The sequence below is a fragment of the Hippocampus bargibanti genome, linkage group LG22 (assembly GCF_051943395.1).
Source record: "Hippocampus bargibanti isolate YZ-2025 linkage group LG22, ASM5194339v1, whole genome shotgun sequence".
Taxonomy (NCBI): Eukaryota; Metazoa; Chordata; class Actinopteri; order Syngnathiformes; family Syngnathidae; genus Hippocampus; species Hippocampus bargibanti.
This window is the reverse complement of record NC_142755.1, coordinates 850,051-869,204: the sequence shown is the minus strand read 5'-3', so window position 1 is coordinate 869,204 and position 19,154 is coordinate 850,051. Positions and strand designations below refer to the sequence as shown.

At 44.5% G+C, this 19,154-nt stretch overlaps 1 protein-coding gene across 6 annotated transcripts in view; it reads left to right on the top strand.

The window, feature by feature from the left end:
* The window catches only part of nav3 (neuron navigator 3), a 65,317-nt gene that overhangs the window by 23,883 nt on the left and 22,280 nt on the right, over positions 1-19,154 (top strand). For all 6 annotated transcript variants that reach the window (XM_088988968.1, XM_088988967.1, XM_088988966.1 and 3 more), the window contains exons 5-12: positions 1,216-1,399; positions 4,482-4,550; positions 5,278-5,420; positions 7,337-8,408; positions 8,903-9,018; positions 12,818-12,926; positions 15,513-15,878; positions 16,697-16,804. In XM_088988968.1, the coding sequence (XP_088845094.1) occupies positions 1,216-1,399; positions 4,482-4,550; positions 5,278-5,420; positions 7,337-8,408; positions 8,903-9,018; positions 12,818-12,926; positions 15,513-15,878; positions 16,697-16,804 (2,167 nt within the window). The remainder of the gene's footprint in view (positions 1-1,215; positions 1,400-4,481; positions 4,551-5,277; positions 5,421-7,336; positions 8,409-8,902; positions 9,019-12,817; positions 12,927-15,512; positions 15,879-16,696; positions 16,805-19,154) is intronic.

Here is a 19,154-nt window from a genome sequence, read left to right as displayed (position 1 = left end):
TGTGACCACTGCACGCAGACCAAAACTGTAACTCAAATAGATAGAAAGCTACATAGATAGATAGATAGATAGATAGATAGATAGATAGATAGATAGATAGATAGATAGATAGATAGATAGATAGATAGCCAGGCAGCTAGAGAGCTAATAGAGAGCCATTAACTAGCTAGCCAAATAGCCAGCTAGATCGCTTAGAGATAGCAAGCCAGACAGCCAGTCAGCTGGACAGCTAATGGATAGCAAATATATAGCTCGGTAGCTAGCTAGATAACTTTAAGTGTATTTGTGTCTGACATTGTACTTGAATATTACCCCCATTCTCTCTTTTCCAATTTTTTTTTTTTTTTTTTTTAACCCCCGGAACAACCTCGCCAAATTACAAAAACGACTGAATGGAAGCAAGTCAAACCACTTAAAAAAAACAATCAAAGGCGCATTTTCATTGAAGGCGAGCCAAACAGAAACACTTTATTTTCTGCAGCGCGCCAGAGTCGCGACAGCTGAAAGCCCCCCCCCCCCCCCCCCCCCAAGCCCGCGCCTCGCGCCTTAATGAAAACGCCGTGTGTTGCTGACAATCTCAGGCTTAAAGGCTGCCCAATCTCAAAAACTTTCCCTAAACACGCCAAAAACGCCGTTAGCGGAAAACTAAAACACAAAAACATACTACGGTGGTCACTCGACTTTGGAAATTGATTGGTTCTGGAGGAAATGTCTTCATTGGAAAAATGTTTTAAACCGAGATGCGGTTTGCATGTAAATGCACTAATTGGTTCCAAGCCCCACCAAAATTCAGACATATTTTTTTTTCCTACAGCAAAAAAAAGCAAGAATCTGTCATTTGATCGACATTTTAGTCTCGAGTAAATTTGCTTCAATTCCAAGCCGCGGCAAATACGCCTGTGCGCCTTATACACCAAAAATATGGTCATTTATTTTAGTTTCGTCTGCATAACCGACGTCAATAAAGTTATTTCCTTCAACATTTTCGATTTCTAGCTTTCGCGTTGCATAAGTCTGATATCTCCGTGAGCTTCTCAGCGTTCACTCCGACGGAGTAAGCGGTGCAAAATTGAAAAGTTTGATCCGCCTTGAAACTGCTGATCTGCTTTCACTCACAGAAGCTTTGGCGAGGCCGATGAAACGACATCTGATCGTATTTAACAGTACAAAGTGTTTTAAAGTCGGGATTCAGCATTTTTTGGGGGCTCTCTGCAGAGATCCGGAATGGCAACCTGAAAAGCATCCTGGGTCTCTTCTTCATCCTGTCCCGCTACAAGCAGCAGCAGCAGCAACAGCAGCAGTACTACCAGTCGCTGGTGGAGCTCAGCCAGCAGACCGGCAGTAGCAGCAACAGCAGCACCGCGACGTCTGCCAACAAGTTGCAAGAGATGCAGTCCAGGTACCATTTTTTTTTTTTTTTTGTTGCCAAAACCGATCCTGTAAACTCGTTGCACTCCGGTCCATGTCGCTTTAAGTGCTTCCCGCTGCGCCGCGACTACCTGAAAGAAATATTGTGGTCCTATTGCGGTGTGTTGCGGTCTATTGTCGACTATTGCGGACTGTTGCGGACTGTTGCGGTCTGTCGCGGTCTTTCGAGGTCCATCGAGGTCCGTCGCGGTCTGTCGCCGTCTATTATCATCTCTTTTGCAAATCTAGCCCAGAAACTGAATTTTTGGATCTCCCTCCAAATAATCCGATCAATACATTGCGACAAACCCAAAATCACAATCGTATGTCTACTTGTGAATATCTATCGCTCAACGGGAACGCACTATACAGTAGTTCAAACTCTTAGAAAATAGCCACATTTCCAGACCGGATTGTCCGACCCAGACAGAGTCGGTCTCAGGCGCTTTGGTATGCGGCGCATCCGCATTTGGGCTTTCTATAGACAGCACCTGCTGGACCTCTCACGGGTCTCCGGGGCAAGGGGATGGGTCCAAATGGGGAATCCCCCCGCCCCCCATTCAGACGTAGCACGACAGTCCGGAGCCGCGACGCTCTCGAGTTCCGAACAGGGAAGAAAGAAAATTGTTAAAAATTGAACCCAATATGTCCCCCGGTGGACAAGTTGACCCCCAGGTCTTACGGTCCTCTCGCCTGCCCACCGCCGTGTCCCGTGACAGGAAAGCCAACGGCCAGGACAGGCTGGACTCTTCTCCCTGGTAAATTTGATCGATCAACGATGACGAAATGAAGATTTAATTATTGGAGTCGTGTACCGGTAAAGGCTATTTATTCATGCGCTTCTTTGGTGTGTTGTGTGGTTGCTCCAACTCTTATTTTTGCAGCATATTTATTCTTATTTTTTGAAATCCATTCCTCACAGTTGACCTCGATTTTTTTTTTTTAACTAATTTCTTCCACTGTGACAACATATTTAGTCTTTTTTTAAGTAGGAAAAATAAATAAATAAATAAATAAATATGTGAATTTAAAATAATAAAAAAATATTTAAAAAATAAAGTTTCAAAAAGATTATAAATAAGCATATAAACATTTGAAAAAATAAATTACTTAATAAATAAATGCATGGAATTAGAAAAATCATTAATAATAATAAATTTAAAAAAGCATTTAAAAATAAATAAGCAAATTATATAGGAAAAATATATAAAAAATAATCATATTAAAAATAAACAAATGAATAAATACATGTATTTGAAAAAATACTAATGTACAGTAAAGTCTCGTTATATCGATATCGGATATATCGATAGTCCCGGTTATATCGATATTTTTTCGGACTCCCTTGAATATCGATATAACGAGACTTTACTGTATTTGTTAAATGGTTAAGTAAGCATATTAACATAGGAATAAAAAATACATAATGATAAATAAATGATTATAAATAATTATAATCATAATTATAACTAAATTATTTTTAAATAAATAAGCATCTAAACATATTTTAAAAAATAATTAAAAATAACTACCTGAATAAATAAATAAATGATTTTTAAATAGATGGCACATCCTTCCAATCCACCATGTGAATGATGAAACGTGTAGACTTTAATACAAGGTCATGGAACAAGTGGGGCTTAATTGCTCTCCCTCGAGTGTGCTCAGACTATACTTGTATATGCTAATGAGAAAAGCTTCATTCGTTTTGGATTGAATTGCAATTTTCCACAGCGGCCCCAAAAGATCCATTCGCGTCCAATGTGACCCGTCGTCTCGCGCAAAAAAGGACAATGTGAGCATTTTTCAATGGTCCGCAGCCAAAAAGGAAAATCGTCCGCGTCCTATTGTTGGGCCCGGTTTCCACGTAAAGACACGAACTTCCATGATGCGGGACGCATTTGGAGGACTGCGGTTTGTCATTCAAGCGGCCGAGTGCTTTTCATTCACTGCCAAACCAGCAAGCCTCGAAACACAAAACAGAGAAAGAATCGGAGGACATCTTGATGCCCAGGCTACTTCCTGTCCACCCCAAACAGAAGCTTGTTTTCAACGCTGGATCAGAAAAACAAAAGTAAACTTGTTCCCCCCATCTGCTTGTATTTTTCTTTATGGATACGCATTAAAATTAACTATCCATTTTGTTTCTGAAGGAAACAAAAGGAAGCCAGATTGTGTTTCATACAAAATGATATATTTTTCCTTGAGTCTGTGTTGTTTTGTCACTTTTCAAAACCAATACGCCTGATTTCTCACCCCCTCAATGCACGACCACGCTGTTTATTTTATTTATTTATTTATTTATTTATTTAGTTAGGTAGTGATTTATTTAGTTATCTATTTATGTATTTGTATACATTTATTTATTTATTTATTTATTTATTTATTTATTTATTTATTTGTATTATTTATTTATTTATTTATTTATTTATTATTATTTTACTTGTTTATATTTTTTTAGTTTGTATTTATAGTTTATAGTACAATTTCATGTGTACAAAAGCAGAGAAAGGAAAAAACCCCATCAAAGGGTTTTCGCGTCATCCAGTCGCCACAGAACATTACGCGCGTTTTGCGTAGACTCGCAAAACTCACCCAGCGCTTCGCCACCTGGCTGTCACATTGTACGTGGAACGATAAAAGTGCCATTTTTTTTCTTCTTTGTGTTCATAAAGCGGCCCTTTACGATTTCCTGTCAAGTGTGAATGTCCCATCCATGGCAATGACTCAGCTTGAAAATCCAGTATTTCCGACGCCCCTTTTTTCTTTTTTAATGACATTTAAGCTTTTTTTCTTTCTCTCCTTGCGTTCAAAAGCCACCAATAAATTGTCGGCGTCCCCGACGTGCTACTGGATTGATCATGCGCATGTGGCCTCAACATGACAAAAGATCAGCGACATGTGCCTTGACATACGACATGATATGTTTCCTCTTGTTAGCAATTTTTTTTCCTTTGGCCTGAACGCCTCCTCTGTGTCGCGTTTATTGCGTTACGACTCGCATTAAGAAAACCGGGCACATTCCTCATGTAACTCGGTTATCACTGACTCTGCTTCTTCTTCTTGTTTTTCAGTCTCACAGCACGATATGCAAATCCTCCGGGCCATACTGGAATAGGGTCGCCACAGAAGAAAAACACAAGGTAACGATAACTTTATATTGAAACATCTTGAAATCCGGGACCATGTGGCAGCATCCAAGTCGAATGCTAATATTTTAACTCATTGACTGGCAGACGATGGCTAAAAATGTGTCCAATCCTTTGCTGGGGTTTTTCTAATAGATAGCCATCTAGATAGCGAATAGATTGCTAATAGATAGCCACCTGGCGAACTAGATAGCTAGCTAGATTTTTATTTTTGGTCAGAGAAACTCATTTGCTGCTAGTTTTAAAAAGGCTATCTATTACCTAGCTAGCCAGCTAATAGATAGCTAATATATAGCCATCTAGCTAGCTAACGAGGTAATAGATAGCTGATAGATAGCCAGCTAGATAGATAGATCTCTTGTTTTTATTTATAATTGTATTTTATTTATTGTATTCTATTTATAATTGTATTTTTTATTATTGTATTTATGCTCGTCAGTGACTGTAAAGTGTCCTTGAGAGCTTTGAAAGGTGCTTGAAATAAAATGTATTATTATTATTATTATTACAGATAGCCAGCTAGATAGCTAATAGATAGCCTGCTAGGTAGCTAATAGGTAGCCAGCTATCTTGCTAGATAGCTAAAAGATAGCTAATAGATAGCTAGCTAGCTAATGTAAACCGAACCTTCAGAAACAAAATCTTTTAATATTAGTAATTATGATTCTTAAATCTTGTAAAATGACCCCCAAATAACCACTGTTTCTTCCCCCCTTTGCAGATTACCGGGCCCCTCCCGAGTACCCGCTGCAGGCGGCGGGGTCTCCAGAAGTCCGGGCTCGTCCAATCTCAACCGGCGTAGCCAAAGCTTCAACAGCATCGACAAGAGCAAACCGCTCCAATACGCCAGCGGCAACGACAGAGGTGAGGAAGTGATGCGATTCCCAAAACAGCCACCGGGTGTCACTGCCGACTCAGATCAGAAACTCGGGCTAGCATCTTAACCCCTCCCTCCCTGCTCTGAAACTCCTCTTTGCTGAATCATCCTCAGGGTTATTATTCTACCTTAGACGAAAACGAATTCCGCGACCTGTCCGCGTTTTCACGGAAAAAAAATCGAAGACGCGCCCGCCATGACGAACAACCCTCACAGTTGGATCCGCGCGATTGCGGAAAAGTCATTTTTTTTCTTCAACATTTACCCGATTAATGTGATTTAGCCCCCTTTATGAATCATTAACTCATTCCCAGGTATGCGATGTGCAAAAATGTGTCTAGTCCAGTGCCAGGGTTTTTGTCATTGTCACTTGAATTCCAGGACCCACAGAATATCGAGTTTTAGAACTACGTCAACATTCAATGCAGCCTAAGAAACCCTAGTTTCTCTTCTTTCATCAGAAAAAAAAGTTAATTCCTAAATGATGTGAGTTATCTGAGCTTGAAATTAGGGGGATGTCCAAAATACAATGAAATACATACATATTGATTTATATAGCGCTTTGTTACAGCTGAAGCTAACAAAGCGCTAACATGAACAAATGGTAAATGCTGCCCCCTTGTGGAATGTAAAATACTTCCAGAGGTCTGACCAGCGCTTTATTGGCACCCAAGCAAGAAAAACTGGGGGGGGGGGGATTGGGAATGGTGTCACACTTTTCAATTCCCAAATTAATTCAACAATGGCAGCAGCAGTTTTGAAAAAATAAGGTGAGATAAAACGCTACTTTGCCCTTAAGGGAAGCAAAAAACTGTCGGTGGGATACGTCAGCATTTCTTTTTGGCTCCGTCGGGCAAAATAAAGCCTAAATGAGAGCCCAAAAAAAATTGAAGACTTGAAAAAACTGCATGTCACCTTAACATTTCCATTGATTTTCAAATAAGCAAAATGGCTGCCAATGATTTCACATTCTTGCAGCAAATGGCGTGCGTACGCTGTCGTCACCTCCGCGCAGCTGGCCGGCAACAGCGTGAAAACATTAGCGCCAATGTCAAATTGTCGCTTTGATAAAGTCACCGCAATTTTGTCCGACATTCGTAACCTCTGCTGGCACGGATTTTTGAAAAGGGGGGGGGGGGTAACGACCCACGCCGCCGTTTGTCTCCACGCGGGAGTAGCGCCTCAAATGCCGGGCCAAGAAAAAGGGCCAGACTTGAAAGTGAAAGTCCAGAAGCACAAGATGAAATGCGGCCGTTTGAAATTGGCGCAAATGAGCCGAGCCATCAAAAGGGCCAAGCGTCTGAAAGGATTAATTTTTGCTTTACATAAGAAGTACTCAGATGCGGGGGGGCGCTTAAAGCCGACGTTAGCTAACTATTCCTTTAGCGGAAAAAAAGGGCATTGACGGATAAAAAGTGCTAAACACATTTTCATCTTTAGGTCAACGTCCACTTCACATTTTTATTCCTTGGCCATGCTGGATGAAAAAAAATATATAAAAAATTGAATGTTGCCATGGTAACAGCAAAGTCACTGCACGGCGGTGCAAAGTGGCGGCCATTTGGAAAAAAAGCCTCGGCGGGGGTGACACGGGATGGGGCTGGAGGCACCTTTATGGAATTAATAAATACATTGGACAATACAAATAGGCATGCATGAATAAATTAATGGATAGATAAATACATGAAAACAAGTGAACAAATCAAATAAATTATTTGTATATCATAAATTAATTAATAAATAAATACATGAATGCATAGATACATAAAAATAGATTAATAAAGAAAAATAATAAATAAAAGGAAAAAACAATGAATGATTGAATGGGCGATATGTGAAAATCCGCAAAGTGGGGACGTACCCATGCTATTCCTTAGCGCTATTACTTTTCTTCTTCCTCCAGAGTCAATCAGGGGCGTTGCGGTAACGGGCGGCATGAACGGAAGTGGACTAAGTGGGACGGTTCCCACCAGCCTAAGCGGGCAGCAGCTGGCCTCTGCCATCCCCTCCGCCGCCGCCAGCAAGTCCTGGCGGAGCAAATCCATGAACCTCAAGCACAGCGCCACTTCGTCCATGTTGGTCAACTCCGCCAACGCGCCGCCCGCCGCCACGTCGCCCCAAATCGGAGAAGGCGTCCATCCGCACGGCGCCGACGGCCCCAAAGTCGGCGCTGCGCCCCACAGGTCCATGCTGGACAAGTTCCGGATGATTAACCCCCGCTCGGCGTCCCGGGTGTCTCCGTCCATGGCCGAGATGGCTCTTCAGGAAGAGGACGACCTGTCAGAGTACGGCGAAGATGCCCTCACGCCCACGGTCTCGCTATGCGGCGTTAGCGGCGCGGCGTCCAAACACGCCCCCTCGAAGACCACCGCATCCTCCCTGAGCGCCACCAGCAAGACGCCGTCTTCCTCCTCCTATTCCAAGACTTCCTCAAACGTCAGCAGGTCCACGTCCAGAGACAAGGAGGACAAAAGCAAGTCCGCTAACAAGCAAGTCTGCGTCCCGCCCAAAGACGAGCGAGACTCGTTTGCCGACTCGGCAAAGAAATCATCCAAAATCGCTAGCCTGGTGCCCAAAGGAACCAAGCAAACAAAGCAACCTGGCGGCGGGTCCTCCATAGGTTCCAGCGGAATCCCCAAATCGGGTCTTAAAACTCCCTCTGCCAAGCACCAGGGTCAGTCCCACAACCAGACGGGTCTGAACAGCGCCGCCAACCTTCGGGGGGGCGAGGCGGACAGAAGCAAGCTCGTCAAAGGTGGACAAGGCGGGAGTTTGTACACTCACAGATCCGTTGGGGGTCCAGAGGCTAAACGAAGCAGCATGACTTCCTCCACCAGCACTTCGGCGCTGTCGGCATCCGGCGGCGTCCTGGCGGGCGGTGGTGGAGGCCTTGGAGGGACTGGAGTGGTTCAGCTACCCCAGCAGCAACAGCACAACCACCCCAACACGGCAACCGTCGCACCTTTCATGTACCGGTAAGACTACTTAGCATGATTGAGCTCCGATTGGACAGATACCGTATTTTCTGGACGATAAGACGCACCCCCACGGTGTATTTGTTTTCGGGCGCACCGCATTACAAGCCGCTAAAGTAGTTGCCGGAGTTACGTAATACGGGTAACATCCGATTTACGACCGAGTTCCGTTCCGACCAAACGGTTGTAAGTCAAAATGGTCGTAAATCGAAATCCAGTCAAAATGTTGAATAGAGACTATTGTAATCCCATGATGTTAGCAGATTATTTTGCTGTACAAACTAGCCGATTATAGTCCAATGATGTTAGCAGATTAGTTTGCGATATAAATTAGCCGATTGTGTAAATTAGCCGATTTTAGTCCAACGATGTTAGCAGATTATCTTGCTATACAAATTAGCTGATTAGATGACAAAGTGTCGAAACACACATTTGTTTAAATGTGTTTATTTTTTAAATCACAGCTTGCCTTGATTTATTTTGTGCTCCCGCAGGACCTTCTCGGAGAATGATTGCACCATGGTAGCTCCGGTTGACCCCTGCCTCAGCCCCACCAAGGGGGACTTGGTCTTCAACAAGACAGCCAAACAGTGCCTGGAGGAGATATCAGGTCTGGATCTCAACACACACACACAGTTTTTATTAAAAAATGATCGATTACAAAATCAATTTAGGGGGGAGACCCCCATGGGACCCCCCATAAAATATTAACAATTTGGGAGGTTGACGGGTGTCTTTTTTCATTTCACTCTGTCGTCCTTCCCTGTCGCGAAGGGAAAAGGTCAACACTGACAGTCGAACACAGGGAGCATCTGTGGTTCTTTGTTTACGCCCCCCCACGGCCCCTCGCTATGCTCGCTCCCCGCGGTTGTCGTTATTTATGACAATCCACAGGCGGGTGTCGCACAAGCACATCTTCATTTGCGGCGTCGTTATATGGCAGAGTTAAGCGCTATATAAATCAATGTATTTATTGTATTTTGTACATCTGCCCCTATTTCAAGATCAGATAACTTCAGAATAATATCACTTAGGAATGAACTCTGTTTTTCTGATGAAAGAAGAGCATCTGAGGTTTCTAACACTGTATTGGATGTTTATGTCATCCTAAAACTCAATATTCTGTGGGTCCTTCAATTTGAGTGACAATGTCTTTTTGCACATTGCCTGGCAGTGAATGAGTTAAGCGCAAACCCATGCACGGTTGGCCCATCGGATGTCGTATTTGTTCCCCCTGTGATATGAAGTTGTACTTGAGGGCCGCTGTATCTTGATTTGAACATATTTCATTACTCCTTTCAAGCTATTCCACGTTTGACTTGTTCAATATGTGCATAGCAGCTGTTGGCGAGGGGTGACGGGGGGCGAATAAAGCTCGCACTGATTGATGAGTAATATGTTGGTTCGGCGGTCTCATTGTTGATCGCAGATAAACCGACAGGCTCGCCGCGGAGCGCCTCCAGATAGCATTTAATTAAGTTTGGCAGTCGGCGAGGGAGCGCTGAGCTTACAGGTGCGCTATCTAAACAAGTCGCTGTCGAGATGGCGACGGGGTGGGGTGAGGTCTAGCGGTGGTGGAAGGACAGTTTGAGGCGGGAGAAAGTGAGCGAGAGGGAAGGATGAGAGGATGCTCAACGGTGAGCTGAGAGAGCGGGCGAGCGAGAGAAAGCGAGAGCGAGGGAGAGCCGTGCTAACGGCGCCTCCGCCAGTCGCTCACTTTTCATCAGGAGGAGGGATGGACCCTCGTCGCGTCGGAACGGCATAGCGGCGAGGTGGTAATTAAGGGCAGAGGAGGCGGATAAGTCTGTCGTCGAATAAGGGAGGAGGATAACGAGTGCGAGCAGAACAGGAACGAGATGCCAGAAAGGCGACGACTGGAGATGTCGCGACTGGCTCAGGCGCACCCCTGACTAGGGTGGGCGAGGACTTGATGACCAGAGCTCAAGATACCAAGTAGTGAAGACCCAACTGGCGGATGGATCAAGCTGGCACGGCGATGGATCTGGATTCTACCTGGGGGAGGTTTTGCACCAGGACCACGACTTGGGGACCATGGGACCCGTGTCTTGACCCCGTCCGAGCTTTGACTCCGTCCCGTTTGCAGAGTCAACGTCCTCTGACTCATTGAGTCAAAGCAAGCCAAGAGAAAAACTGGTCTGGGGGGGTTCAGGTGTTCAGTGCGAAGACATGAAGAGAGGGGCCGAGTTATCGGTGTACCAGGGAGGCAGCCCGGCTCGTCGGTCCCCTCAGCCCGTCGCCGACAACCTCAACCTGCGATTCAAGCAACGTTCGCTTACCAACCTGACTTTGCACGGTGACGGCGAACAGCGTTTTTACACTTCGGAGCTGGACAAGCCCCACCCTCGCTACCCCCAACGTCGGAGCTCACCGGCGTACCCGTCTTCCTCGCAGCGGGTGGGGGGCGGTAGCCTCCAAGGCAGCCCCAGGAAGGAAGCCTTCACCCGAAACTACGGTCCCCGAGCTCGGTCCCTGTCCCTTTCCCTCACCAAGATGCTCTCCCAGTCCGAGCACTCCCTAATCCCCGTGCCTTGGCGGCGCCCCGCGGCGGGCGGTGGGCCGCAGCGAGCCTCCTACGGTGGCCTTCCACGGGGTGAACCCTCTCACCAACTTAAACCGCAGGCGGATGCGGAAGCCAACCGGGCGGGAGGTTCGGGCACCGGGAAGCCAGAGAACAAAGGCGGCTATTGGGCGGAGGAGGATGTTTCAGAGGGGGGTCCTCGAGAAGGAACGGCTCAGCTGGATCACGATGTGATCCTCACTATGCTGGGCGACCTGGAACAGGCGCTGCACACGCAGCCGCGCCCGCGTAAGTTGGCGCAATTGATTCCTCGCCATTTCCATGACGACGCTTGTCATGTTGCGTTAGCGATCGGGAATGCGTGATTGTTCCAAGGTGAAGTTGCTGTTTCTCATTAAGCGTGATTTCCGATCATGTCGTGACTGGAACAGGAACGACATTTCCTTCCTACTCAATGGTGGAAAATGGAATGATCCACCTGTTGCTTCTACATGATAGTTTTGTGCTCAACGCCACCGTCCCAGATTTCACGCCTTCAACTTGGGAGTCAATTCATCGGTTGACATGGGCCATGTTTGTTTGGCCATGGCCCATACGCTGTAAATGTTGGGCTAGATGTCACCCTGTGGGTGTTTTGCTCTCTTTTGGTGCAACCAAACCGCTATTAAATCAACACAGCAACATATTTGCCTATGCAGCTCGCTATCGATACAGTATGCTAGCTCTGGCCAGTATGATCTTATCACTAGCAGCTAGTGATGGATACTATGATTGGCGAGTGAGTAGCCAATCATGTGACGAGTCAATCATACTTTTGCGAAAACTCTGACATTGCCAGCGCCTTGCAGATATTTTTAGACCAGCGGAGAAGGCCCTGATGGCCAACCACTGTGAATGTCCCTCTGGGCTACATAGAATAACATTGCAGGCTGGATCTGGATACACTGGATCGCGTCGGGGTCACCAGTGTAGCAGTAGGAAAGTAGTACACACGACTGACCGAAGACACGTCTTTATTCCGGGTTGAGTGAATGTTCGCTTATTCCGCAATTTGATAACTGACAAGGGAGATTGCTACTAGCGCGCGAGATTACTTTCCCACAGAACATTGCGTCTGAGTTATTCGTTTGTGCAACGTTGAGGGGAAAACACAGAAAAATCGGCAGCCTAGGCGACATGTGGATTTGGGATGCGATCAATCACACAAGTCGCCTTTGTAATTGTTTTCCAAGTACCCCAAGTCGACTCTGGGATGCATTTTAGATGAATCTATACTTAGCCCCCTCGTGTTTACGCGGCGTCTAAACACCTGCATTGTTTTCCCCATTTCGCTCGCTACCAGTTTTGCGAGGAAAGCGAGCGCAACGTTAAATCTCTTCTTTTTCACTCTGCCTTTCTGTACTCTGGGCCCTGCGGATTTGGTTTGATGTCAGGATGTCGGTTCAGAGACTCAACCCAGCTTCTTCCCGCTTTGACATCAAGTCAACCGGCCCATCCGGAGTTCGTTTTTCACATGCTAATTATTCCAGTCGCCGTTGTGCAATCGCTATCATCGGAGACGACAAGAAGATACTTGTACATTTTTGCAACCCATGAGCAAGTCTCCATCTTGAGTCTGTTGCCCAAAATGGCGGTCGGTTGGTTAGCATTAAAACACATAGGATGATTCCATCGAAAGGTTCTAGAAGCTAGGTGAGAATAAATAGCATTTTCCCACATGGGAGTAAACAACTTCGGACCTCCGATGACCATTTATCACTTTGCCCCCCCAGCCCCCACCCCTCTTCCCGTCCTTAATGGGACACTCTATGATGAAAAATGGCATGTCTTTTCTCCGGGGGTGTCAACTAAATGGAATATGCGTGCGCAGGAGAGGACCCGGAGACGAGACGAATGAGGACGGTGAAGAACATTGCTGACTTGAGGCAGAACCTGGAAGAGACCATGTCCAGTCTACGGGGCGCGCAGATCAGCCACAGGTAGGCGGAGAGATGCTCCAGGTCAATGGCCATCTGCCTTTGCGGCGTTTTGTCATGTGACCCACAGGACGCCATTGTTATGAATGACCGGTTATATTAAAATAAATAACATTTAAAAAAAATAATACAATAAATAAAGGCATGGATGGATAAATAGAAAAATAAATAAACAAAATAAATGGATAGAAAAATACAGACATAAATAAATATATCCCCGAATGCATAAATAAATAAATTAATAAATACCTAAATGGACAAATAAACAGATAAACAAGTAACTCCATAATAAATACATGAATACATAAATTGATTGAAAAATAAATAAATACAATCAAATAAATCATTAAATACATAAATAAATAAATTAATTAAAAAAAACTGATAAACCAATGACTCAATAATATATAAATAAATAAAATACAATACATACATAAATAAAGAAATAATGATACATTAAATAAATAAAATAAAATACATGGATGGATAAATAGAAAAATAAATAAAATACATAAATAAGCAAATGAATACATAAATCAGCAAATACACAAATACATAATAAATAAATAAATAAATAAATAAACATATACATCAATCATAAATAAATACATGAATACATAACTAAATAAATACATGGGGAGGGGCTGTTTTGCTAAATAGTTTTAGCCAACTCTGAGCCTTTCTGTTCTTTTGGCTACCTGCTAGCAAAGTTGTTTGTTGATCTATTTCTGTTTAGTTTCTTCTTTTTTTCTGGCATAGCGCGCAACTGTTAGCGTAGCTTTGCCAAGATTGCAAGCATCCACAGGCCTGGCCCGTGCAACCAAATTTCACCTGGGCAACCGGCACAGAAATAAATATAGCCGTTGGCAATGCCGCCAGTGGTTGAAACTGCAGCTCGGTCATCATGACAATAGCAACCGTGCCCCCCCCCCCACACACACACACTCCTTCCTCAGTCTATTATTTTGCCTGTTTTGGAATCACAAGCAGTGACAGATGGCTTCTTGCGAACAAGGGTGCGTTTGTTTTCCATTTCTTCTTTCTCCCGAGCCAGGCCGTGATCAATATGTTTTCGCCACAGACGCCAATTTTGGGTGGTTAATTTTCATATGCTGACCACGGACCACCTCAAAAATGATTATGAAATGTCCCCCCCCCCCCCCCCCCCACACAGTTAATAAGAAAAAAATGTAATGTGTGTTTTAATAGCGCCAATGTGATAAGCAATCGTTTGCCAATTGAGTCCGTGACAAAAGGCTGCCCACCGCAACCTCCCCCCAAACACCCTCCTGGATACGCCGTGGCCGTAATCACCGCAAAGTAATGAATCAGTGTCACGCTCGCACGGACATGACAGTACTTCTCATCGCTCTCTGTCACCATTTTGGAATGCACGCGACGTACCTGGAATGTCCTCCAAGGCCTTTCGATAGCCTGCTGAGTGCATCGCCAAAAACAAATATATATATATTATCCAGATATAAATGAAACCAATTCCGCGCTAATTATGTTAGCGTGCTAACCTTTAATTTACATTGACAAGGCCTTTGGATGGCCTGCTGGAGTGCGTTGCCCCAAAAAATATATGTCTTTTTTCCAGATATAAATAAAACCAATTTTGTGTTAATTACGTTAGCATGCTAAGCTTTGGTTTCCATTCACAAGGCCTTTTCGGGGACACTTCAATGCAAATGGTTATTTTCTGAAACAACCGCAAATCCCATCGACGGCATCCAGGCGTGTTTTGCTCGTATTTTGCTCGCCATCGATCCAGACACACAATTAATTTCCGAGACAAATCCCGCTAGCATTGATTGACGTAAAGCCCGGGGAAGAAATGCCACCATCTTCAAGGGCGCATCTCTCTTCTATCCGAATCAGAATCATCTTTATTGGCTAAGTCTATAGAACACACAATGCTAGAACACAGCAGCACGAGTATCATCATAAAAAAAAACACATGACAAATAAGTCGCTGTAAAAGGTGGTGGGCAGGATGCTTTTGAGTTATATACATAAATATGAATGAATATGACCAGCCAAATATTCAGACAAAAGCATAAACAGATTCTGAGCCAAAATTAGGGTGTAAATATGTCGCTAGCTATCCAATTACATATCTAGCTGGCTGGCTAGCTATCTAGCTAGGTATCTGTTGGCTATCGATTGGTGAGCTAGCTAGCTTTCTATCTATTTTTTTCATCTATTTGTTTTTGGCATTCGTTAGCCGGAATAGTCAGACCTTTTTTTTTTTTTTTGAATGTGGGATGAAGCCAAACAAGAGTACCCGAAGATTACCCGAATGCCAGCCAAGGGGAAAATATGCCCATCATTTGTTTCACAGGCGATTTGGCTTTTTTTTCGTCTTCCCACTTTTCGAGTTAGCACGCTGTTAGCACGCTAGCGAACACACAAGGCCGAAACGGCGCGCCGTCGGAAAAAAAAAAAGGGGGGGGGGGATTCACGCTTGCGGACATCTTGTCACCTTCACACCTGACATCACACAGCTTCATTGCCATTTTCAAACGACATTGATTTGTTGACTATTTTGGGTCTTTTTTTTCACTTTTTGCATCCGTTGTTTTGCAGCACACTGGAGACGACCTTTGACACCACGGTGACCACCGAAGTTAACGGGAGGGGTCTCCCCGCCCTGGCTAGCCGCTCCTCCCCCATGGCCTGGCGCCTGGGCCAAACCCAAACGCCGCGTCTCCAGGCGGGCGAAGCCCCCTCCTTGACTGGCGGCGGCGGCGCCGCCAATGCGACGGGGCGCTACGGCAACCACGCCGATCCCTCCAGGTTGGTGTACGGCGCCCCTCCGAGGCGATCGGCGGGGGGGCGGGGCCCCGAGCAGGCTGAGAGGGGAGGAGGCGGGAAGCAGATGGAAGTGGCTGGGTACATGAGTGACGCCGACGTCCTGGCAAAGAACGGACGGATGGATGACATCACCAGCGGGTAGGCTGAATCGTGCTAGCGCATGCTAGCACATGCTAAACTATTATTTTTGTACTGTATGTATCATTTACTCATTCGATGAATTTATTTGGGTAATTGAAAACTATGACGTGGAGCGCCATTCCAGAATTTGTTTTGGTTTCTCTTGCGGGGGTGCTGATAAAGCGCTGGTCAGACCTCTAGCTCCTAGTTGGGGGGCAGCATTTCTCTTCTTTCCATGTTAGCGCTTTGTTACAGCTTAAGCTATTGTTAAAGTGCTATATACACCAATTTGTATTGTATTGTATTTTGTACAGCTGCCCCCATTTCAAACTCAGATAACTCCAGACCCATTTAACTTAGGAATTAACTATTTTTTCCTGATAAAAGAAGATAGTCGAAGGTTTCTTACGCTGTATTGAATGTTTACGTAGTCTTAAAAGTCAATATTCTGTGGGTCCTGCAATTCGAGTGACAATGACAAAAACCCTGGCACTGGAGTGGATACATTTTTTTGCACATTATCTGCCAATCGATGAGTTAAATGATGATTAAAAAAAAAGTTGTTAGTAAAAGTTTGAAGAGGCGTGAATTGAAATTGGCGGATGATTGATGTCATTTGATTGATGGGAGTTAAAAGATGCGTGGGTTTCGAAACAAAAGTGATTTGCCGTCTCATTAGCTCAATTAGCCTCGTCGGCTAATCATTCCCATGTCTTATCAGGCGCGTCTGATTGCTCTCGGCGCTCCAATCCCCCAACTCGCATATGCTAATTGACAACATCCTTTCAAGTTACACTGAAGGCGGAAAATCAAAAGTTTGACGTCTCCTCTCGCAGATATCTGACGGACGGAGGGCTGCATTTGTATGCGCGCAATGCGGGCCGGCTAGCCGATGCGGCTCCTTCGCACCGAGGAAGCAAAGACATTCAAGGCGACGTGGACAGGTAAGGATCTGTCCATCACGGCGGGATGCTTGTTTTCTATCAACTACTTCCTGTTTACAACTCTTAAGTGTCTTTTTGGGACATGAGAAATTAGCTGTCTATTTGCTAACTAGCTAACTAGCTGGCTACCTAAGTAACTATATGCTATCTATTAGCTATCTAGCTGGCTAGCTATCTATTAGTAATCTATTAGCCAGCTTGGTGACTTTCTATCTATTTGAGTTAGGTTGCGTGAACGCTGGCGCATGTGGCTGTCGCTGCTCACCCACAGAAAAACTTATCTTCTGACTTTAAAGTGACCTTGAGAGTTTTGAAAGGCGCTTAGAAATTAAATGGATTATTATTTTTATTATTATTCCCAGAAAGTGTGTGTAAGGTGAAAAGTTAGTCTTCCAAACATTCATTTTCCATAAGAAACCATAAAAATGAGAATAATCTGTTCCCAGGTCCCCATAAAACATACTTTTCTCCTAAATAAAGTCTTAAAACTATGAAAAATATACCTTATTTTATGTAGGATAAATGTGCTATGGTATTGTAATTAAAAAAATAAACTGTACTGTATAATAAAGTCGTTTTATTGACCTTTGTGATGGTAGTTGTCGATGGTAGCAACCTGGTGAACGATTACTTGGGGAATGAATTAAAGACCCCCCCCTGAGCTTTGTCATCCGCCCATTGGGAAATGTCAACTCAAGCTTCTGACAATCACACGTCACAGAAACGGCTTTGAGTGACAGCGTCAGAACTCCGCGTCTACAAGAAAGGGGGAGTGAGGCTTGGCGGCGTTTATCTTTATTCTGAGCCCATCTGTCTCCACGCTTGCGCGTCTAGCGTGACGGGACGGTGAGTTTTCAACTGACGGGGGCTATTCTCAGTCTGCTAGCATGTTTTGACGCATGGTCGCTCGCAGGTATGACCTCTGAGTGACGGATGGACCGATGTGATTGGTTGTCGTGTTATGATTGGCGGGGGTAGTGCGAGGGCGAGCAGCTAGCTTGGCAGCTAGCTTGGCTGAGCTGTGAAACAATTGGATTAGCGAGCAAAAACACCGACACCGACATGAAAATCCATGACCAAGTTGTGCGCTTGTATATTTCACAGCGCTTATATTTGGATGAAGTCAAATTTTTTTCAGCTAAAAGATATTCAAACGAATATTTTCTTTTTGGGTAGTTTTATTATTTGCTCCAAAAACTCACCTACTCGCTGTGTATTATCTACAAACATTTTCTGGGAATAATACGAATAATAATAATACATTTAATTTTTAAGCGCCTTTCAAGGTCACTTTACGGTCACAGGATACGTCTTTTTTCTGTGGGTGAGCAGCGGCAGCCACACGTGCCAGCTTTCACTCAACCCGGAAGTAACTCAAATTGATAGAAAGCTAGCTAGCTAATGGATAGCTAATAGACAGCCAGATAGCCATCAGCTAGAGAGCTAACAGCCCGCCAATTAGACAGCTAATAGCTAGCCAGCTAGCTAATGGATATGGATACCTAATAAATAGCTCATAGATAGCCATATAGCTAATAGCTAGCCAGCTAGCTGACGTACACCGAATAAATAGCCATATAGCCAACAGCTACTCAGCGAACAGCTAGCCAGCTAAATAGCTAATAGCTGTATGGGATTTACTGTGGAATATGATTAGGTACCTTGTGAAATGATGGATTATGTTTGTTTACCGGATCTTTTCATGAAAATATCGATTATAAATTACCCTGAAAATGTGTTTTGGTGTGCCTTCAAGTGCGGAAAAAGATGCTACTGTGTTAGAACAGTGATTCTCGTCCAACTTTATTTATATCCCGAATCATCAACTTGAAAGTTGTTTCTGGTGTCCAAAAATGTGAGCTCTTGTATCACAGAATGCACACGAGAGCAATTTTTAGCGCTCAGCAGAAAAAAATGTAGCATATTTTTTGTTGTTGTTGTTATTAAGAAGGATCACGACTGTCAGCGTTGCCGAGCGCTGACAGCCGAGGTGAGTCGTAAGCCGCTTTCCCTTCACCATCGGCGGGCGCCATTTTAAGGTCACATGTAGTTCAGTCCAACCCTGAACGCCATTTATGGAAGGCGATCGTTTTCATTGTTGTCGCACCTGCAACGGAAGATGTTAGCCTTTTTCGGAAGTTCGCTGCAACAAAGTCGAAATGGTGCTAATTAGAGGAAGTAGCATCCTAGCTTGATGAACACCAGCTGTGCCTGATGTTCATGCAGATGGGGCGCTCTTCACTGGAGCAGGTGCGCCTCCTCTCTGACGAAACGTTTGCTACTCACCGCATGCTAATTAAAGCGCTATTTAGTCACAAATGCTCGAGATTTCCTCCACTTGTGATTTTCT